Genomic DNA, 6264 nt, shown 5'->3' with positions numbered 1-6264 from the left:
GAGACAGCGACAGTGTGTGAGTAGGGGAGGGACAGACAGAGAGGGAGACACAGAAGCCAAAGCAGGCTCCAGGCTCTGAGCTGTCAGAACAGAGCCCAATGTGGGGCTCGAACTCATGAGCTGTGAGATCATGACCTGAGTCGAAGTGGGTCATCCAACCGACTGCGCCACCCAAGTGCCCCAAGTGTCCAACTTTAGCTCAGGTCACAACCTCACAGCTCATGAGTTCACACCCTGCGTCGGGCGCTCTTCTGTCAGCACAGAGCCTACTTGGGATTGTCTGTTTCCGGCTCTCTCTGCCCCTCCCCCACTCACACTCTCTCAACAATAAAAACGTATTATATATACATATATATTAATGTTTATTTTTGAGAGAGAGAGAGAGAGACAGAGCATGGGTGGGGGAGGAGCAGAGGGAGAGGAAGACACAGAGTCCAAAACAGGCTCCAGGCGCTGAGCTGTCAGCACAGAGCCCGATGTGGGGCTCGAACCCATGAACCGTGAGATCATGACCTCAGCCGAAGTTGGACGCTTAACTGACTGAGCCACCCAGGCACCCTAAAAATATATATATTAAAAACAAAAAACAAAAAAACAAAACCCAGGGGCTTCCCAAACTTTAATCTGCTAGTAATTTTTTTTAAGTTTATTTATTTTGAGAGAGAGAGCATGAATGAGTGGGGAGGGACAGAGAGAGAGGGAGAGAGAGAGAATCCCAAGCAGGCCCTGCCCTGTCAGCGCAGAGCCTGATGCAGGGCTTGAACCCACAAAATGTGAGATTATGACCTGAGCTGAAATTGAGTCAGGTGTTTGACTGAGCCACCCCGGTGCCGCTATGGTAAGTTTGTTAACCAGCTTTGATTCTTCTGGGGATCTTGGGAAAACGTAGACTCTGATTCCCGAGGTCTGTGGTGGGGTCTAACAGGCTTCCCGGTGAGGCACCCAACCACATTCTGAAAAGCTGGCACCTAACGGACTGTTAGGTGTTGACATGGGGAGAAGGATTGGGTGACCAATTAGCCACTAAAACCCTTCTCACACACTCAAGCGGAGGACACAGAAAGAGATCACGGATCCCACATTGGTCCTGAGGACACTCAGGCAAGGCAGGTGCGTGGAGCTCCGTTACCTGTATCACTGTGTTTTCAACAGGAGGAGGCAGGATGGCTTTATGGTTAGTGCCTGTGCCTCAGGGCCAGCTTGTCTCTTTGAGAGCTGTTTTCTTAGGGCTTAACACCTCCGCGCCTCGGTTTTCTCATTTGAAAACAAAGATGGGGTACTAACAGACTGTCCTCCATCGGGGTGCGGTGGGAGATAATAGGTTACGTAAGGGACCCCGCTTGTAGATGTCCGCAGCAGTTATTTCCTTCTCGGCCAGAGCTCCAGTCCCTGAGCCTGGGACCTCAGGGGGCCCTGGGCTTCTGTGCCCTGCCTGCATGGTTGTGCAAGCAGCCTTGGGTCTCCTGTTACCCGGGAGCCGGCAACAGACCAAAATAACGGGAGGGGACAAGCGGGGAGGGCCGAGCGAGCCTCTGCAGGGAGTCTGACCAGGTCAGCTGGGAATGCCTGTCAGCCATCCAGGGTGGCTCCTGCGTGGGCCTGGAGGTGGGTGAGTGACTCACGCTGGTGCCCTCTCCACCCCCATGCCCAAATGCTCAGCCCTCCCCAGGCCGGGGCTCACCTAATCCCCACAGTGGGAGTCGGGGGGCATTTGCGCCTGAGCCGAGGGCTAGGGTTGCAGCGTGGTGACTTCACACTCAGCAGCATGTGCAGCTGAGGCCTCCGTGCAGCAGGCTCCCGCGAGGTGGGCAGCGAGGTCAGCTTGGCAGCCGCTGCCTCTCCAGCCCCGATCTGGCCGCAGGCAGCCGGTTCCCCGAGACCCAAGGAAGGGATGGCCGAACAAGAAGCCAGTGGGCTGCAGGTCCTGCTGCGCACGCTTCAGGTAGGAAGGGGTGGAGGGGTGTGGGGCCCAGCAGGCTGGGTCTCTGCCGGCCAGCCTGCCTTGGAGTTGTGCTCCCGCAGAGTCCTCTCTGGCACCAGTGGCCAGTTTGCCAACCAGCAAGAGCACACAGGAGCCAGCAGCAGCTCTCACCTTGAGGCTGACCTAAGTGATGCTATGGTCTTTAAATATTAACTACAACCATGTCGATGAGCGTGCTCCGCTACAATTATTGAACCTGATGGGATTAGAGGCTCGGGCTGAAAGATCCGGGTTTGCTAGAGATGGGCAAGATGGAGAAAACGTGTGTCTGGCAAATGAAGGCCTGGCAGGAGAGCCGTGGGGATCACCTAGAACAACATGGAGGGAAAAGGGGGAGCAGGGGAGAGGACTCCTCTGGGCTTCCTCTGCTCCATGCCTACCACAGGGCTTCCCAAAGAGGGGTCTGCATCAGAACTGCCTAGGATGCCTGCTACGAGTGCGTCTTCCCAGGTGGGATGTGGCCAGAATGAATTGGAATCACCAGGGGCAGGGGCCTGGGAAGCTGCCTCCCCTTGTGTGATTCCGTTCACTCCTGGTTGTGAGAATTCTTGTCCTAGAGTAGTAGTTTGCAAACTTGTCTGTGCACTAGAATCACCTGCAGGGCGTTAGAGATTGGTGATGCCTGGGACCCATTCACCAGAATTTGGATTTAATTGGTCTGGGGAGCAACCTGAACCTGATTGGAGCAAACTCCCTAGGTGGACTCATTGTGCAGTTAAGGGCCAGAACCACTGCCCTAAGACTTGGGTAGATGCTTACACTTAACCTGATTCTGGGAATGCCAGGGCTCAAAGACTGAGAGGTCTCTTGATTCAGGATCCTAGACCTGAAGTCCATAGACAGGCCTCTCCAGAAGATGGGCTTCAGGGACCCCATGACCCCATCTCCTGATTTAGAGTGGAAATGTTTTGTCCTTACGTTCATTTTCCCCTGCTCTGAAAAGCTGTCTTAGTTTTCCTCTGATTCTTAAGGAAATCTGTATCCCTAAAAAATCTAAGAACCAATAAATCCAACCTTCCAGTGGACAAAAAAACTGAGTCTCAGAAGTGAAATAGCTTCCCCAAGGTCATAGAACTCCTTGATAGAGAAACTGAGACTAGCACCAAAGAACTTCTATAGCGGGTTGACTTATAGTCTTTTGACTCATTCTATCTGATGCATAAAAGGCAAGAATGCATCTGGGCTAGAAGTATGGGGGGTGGGGGGTGGGAGTGGACCTCAAAGTAAATTTGCAGTTGGTGCCGGAAGTCACTGCAGGTTCAACTCAATCTCCTGTATTCCCACCAGTGGGGATTTATAATTGATATTTAGAATGATCGCTCCAGGGCAATGCAAGATTCTCAATCATCAAAGAAAGATTTAATTATGTTCAATATACCCTACTTAGTTCCCAATTAACCAGAACATTAAAATAACCAGAACATGCTTCCCCTGTGTGCTTGGCTGATCAGAATCTAGTTGTAGAATTGATTTGGGTTCCTGGCCCAGCCCTCTCAAAGTGTCTCCATGAGGCCTGTTCCTGTCTTGACAATTAGTTAGAACTCTGACATACTTTTAAAAAAGAGAACCCAGAGCAGACGTTCTGTGGAATGATGTTTCACAATGGGTTTGATGCTCTACCCTTGAGGACTGCCAGCTTTCTGGATTGCCAAAATGCTTTTGATTGGGAAATCCCGAAGTTCTTATTAATTCAAGCCAGTACCTCCTTCCTCATGCATGAAGCTGATAGAAGGCTTTGTATTGCTTCTCAAACCTCTGAGGAAGACAGTGGTTATGTCTGAGCAGGATGTGAGCTCAGTATGAGTTCCTTGTGTCTTTCGGGAGCACCCCAGAACATTGCCAAGGGAAGGGAGAAAGAGAAGGAGAACAGATAAACAGAAAAAGCAAGCACAGAAATGACAAATGTCCCCATGACATGTTAGTAGAAATCCCCATCCCAGAACATCACCACTTCTGCCTTTGGGGGGCACAATAATAAAACCAGGTCATGAAGGAATAGTCAGTTTCCACCTGTTACCTTTTGCTGTGCAAATGTAAAAGGGAGAGGTGACTTTTCCTACCTCAGTTTATGTACAGCTTACCTCTGTCCTGAAGGTATGAGAATCAGATTTTTACCCAGACATTTTCCAAGTCCCTGATTCACAGCTGGGGTTTGAGGCAGAAAATCAGATTGAGTCTCGAGGGCCTGGGTGAGGGAAGAGGCAGCCCACAGCGCAGGTGTGAGAGACAGAAAGAATTGGACCCCGTCCCCATTTCTGGCACTTACCAGCTGTATGTCCTTGGGCAAGTCCCTCAACCTCTCTGAGCCTTCATTTCTATATCTATAAAAAGAAGACAATAAAAATATGTTCCTCAGTGCTTTGTGCGAGGATTAAGAGAATCCATTTGAAAAGTGTTTGTAAACTATAAATGACTGCTCAAATGCCTGTAGCTTTTATGACTTCCCCAGTCGAGTCACAGTGGAGAAGCTGGGAACACTAGCCTACCCTTTTCATCAACCTGCCCTGCTTTTTTCCCTGGGTGGGCTCCAGTATACTTGGGTAAAAGGGAGGTGTCTCATTCTGTCCCGCTCGCATGTCTCCATGTGGGTTGAGCTAATGGGAAGGATGGGGAGCTGCCAGGGTAGCAGGATGTGGGCTCCACGCCAGCTCTGATGCCGTGAGCCCTCACCCGGAGGCATCCTACAACATGCCAATTAAATCCCTTAATCAACACATGAAAAATGTATCATTATTCGGTCAGCTTTGGCACACTCTGAGCCTCAATGTGGGCACAGTTTTGCTATTTGCATTTGTACTTTATTATTTTATGTTATAGCTCAAACCGAATTCTAGGTTGGCATCGTTGCCAAATGTGCACAGTGAACTCCTTTTCTCAACTTGGGCTCCAGGAACATTATCTATTATGGATTGTGAACCAGGCTGCAGGATGTGAAGCTTCCTGTCTTGAGTTAGCATTAAGCTAATATAATCTTAGTATTAAGCTAAGATAATAGAAAACCCGGATGGGACCACAACTTTACTTTTCCCCTTGGACTTCTTCTTCCAAGGATTATTTCCAAGACAACAGGTGATTTCAGCCCCTGGGCTGCAAAGAGAGGATGAGTGAAAAAAATGGTGATTGATATGTTTCATTCACAACTCTTGGGAGTTGTGTTTCAAAACATGTGCTTGGAAATTTCCTTTCTAGAATTCTGTGCGGAAGATGTGGGGATCTCCATCTATTGTACATCAAAAGGGCCAGGTGGCACAGAAATGGAGCTTTCCTTCTGGACATAAACAGAAAGGTTTGGACAAATCAAGGGGAGATTTTTCCTTTTAGGTAGCAAGCACTGTTGTACGCTTTCTAGAGATCACAGAGTTTATCTCTTTTGGGGAGTCTGAGACTGTCTGAGGGTTTTGGAGAGCTCTACCTCGACCGCAACACAAACATGAAAACAAACTGAAGTCTGTTTTAATTTCAAGCACCAGTAGAAGCTAAGAAAAAGAAAAATACCATAAGAACATGCATCAAATGAAAAAGGAACAAAGTGGGCAAGAATTAGCATCCGTGTCTAAGGAGTACTTGGTGCCGGTCAAACTAGGGCATGAAGAGGATGGTGATGTGTGGGCGTATGCTGAGATGGAACTGGAGAGAAAACTTTATTCGGTGTTTTGTTTTTCAAGAAACTGTTGCTTTCACAGCTACTTAAGTTCTTTGGAATTAGAGATTGGAAAAAAATGAACATTTATTAAGGGTATGCTCTCTGCCAAGTTTTCACATTCATTACCTAACATCACTCTGCCACCTGTGAGGGAGGTGTGGTTGTTCTGTCTTATAAAGGAGGACACTGACCCTCAAGGGAAGATTAGGATGCTTAAGGGTCCATGACAGAAACTTAGCAAATCCCTAGAAGAAGGATGTGAAGCATATCTTGTCACTCCAAAGTCCTTCCACTGGACTACGTTGCTTACATGACCTAGGGAATGCCCAGCCATTCTTTGTTTGAGGGCACTACTTTAGCCTGATGGAAACTGAAGATTGAGGTGTATGGATTCTCTATGAAAGGCGGAGTTTTATTTAGAACTAAAATCTTCCATGTATTGTTTTGTTATGTGGGTAAATAACTCTTGATAAAGGAAGGTAACACTTTTGATTTGGGTCAATTAGATATTTTTAATATCCATCCCTCTATCCATTTCTTCATCCATCCCTCCATTCATCTTTCCATCTTTCCATCCATCCATCTCTCCATCTGTCTTTCCATCCATCCATCCATCCATCCATCCATCCATCCATCCATC

At 48.3% G+C, this 6264-nt stretch overlaps 1 protein-coding gene across 2 annotated transcripts in view; it reads left to right on the top strand.

Moving 5' to 3' along the window:
• The first annotated feature begins 1617 nt into the window (after nucleotides 1-1617).
• Nucleotides 1618-6264, top strand: part of AGBL1 (AGBL carboxypeptidase 1) — an 858541-nt gene continuing 853894 nt past the window's right edge. For both annotated transcript variants that reach the window (XM_040493719.1, XM_040493718.1), the window contains exon 1: nucleotides 1618-1942. In XM_040493719.1, coding sequence (XP_040349653.1) covers nucleotides 1892-1942 — 51 coding nt within the window. In that variant the 5' untranslated portion in view covers nucleotides 1618-1891. The remainder of the gene's footprint in view (nucleotides 1943-6264) is intronic.

The sequence above is a fragment of the Herpailurus yagouaroundi genome, unplaced genomic scaffold (assembly GCF_014898765.1).
Source record: "Herpailurus yagouaroundi ecotype Mexico unplaced genomic scaffold, PumYag 185, whole genome shotgun sequence".
Classification (NCBI taxonomy): Eukaryota; Metazoa; Chordata; class Mammalia; order Carnivora; family Felidae; genus Herpailurus; species Herpailurus yagouaroundi.
This window is presented reverse-complemented; position numbering and strand designations above follow the sequence as displayed.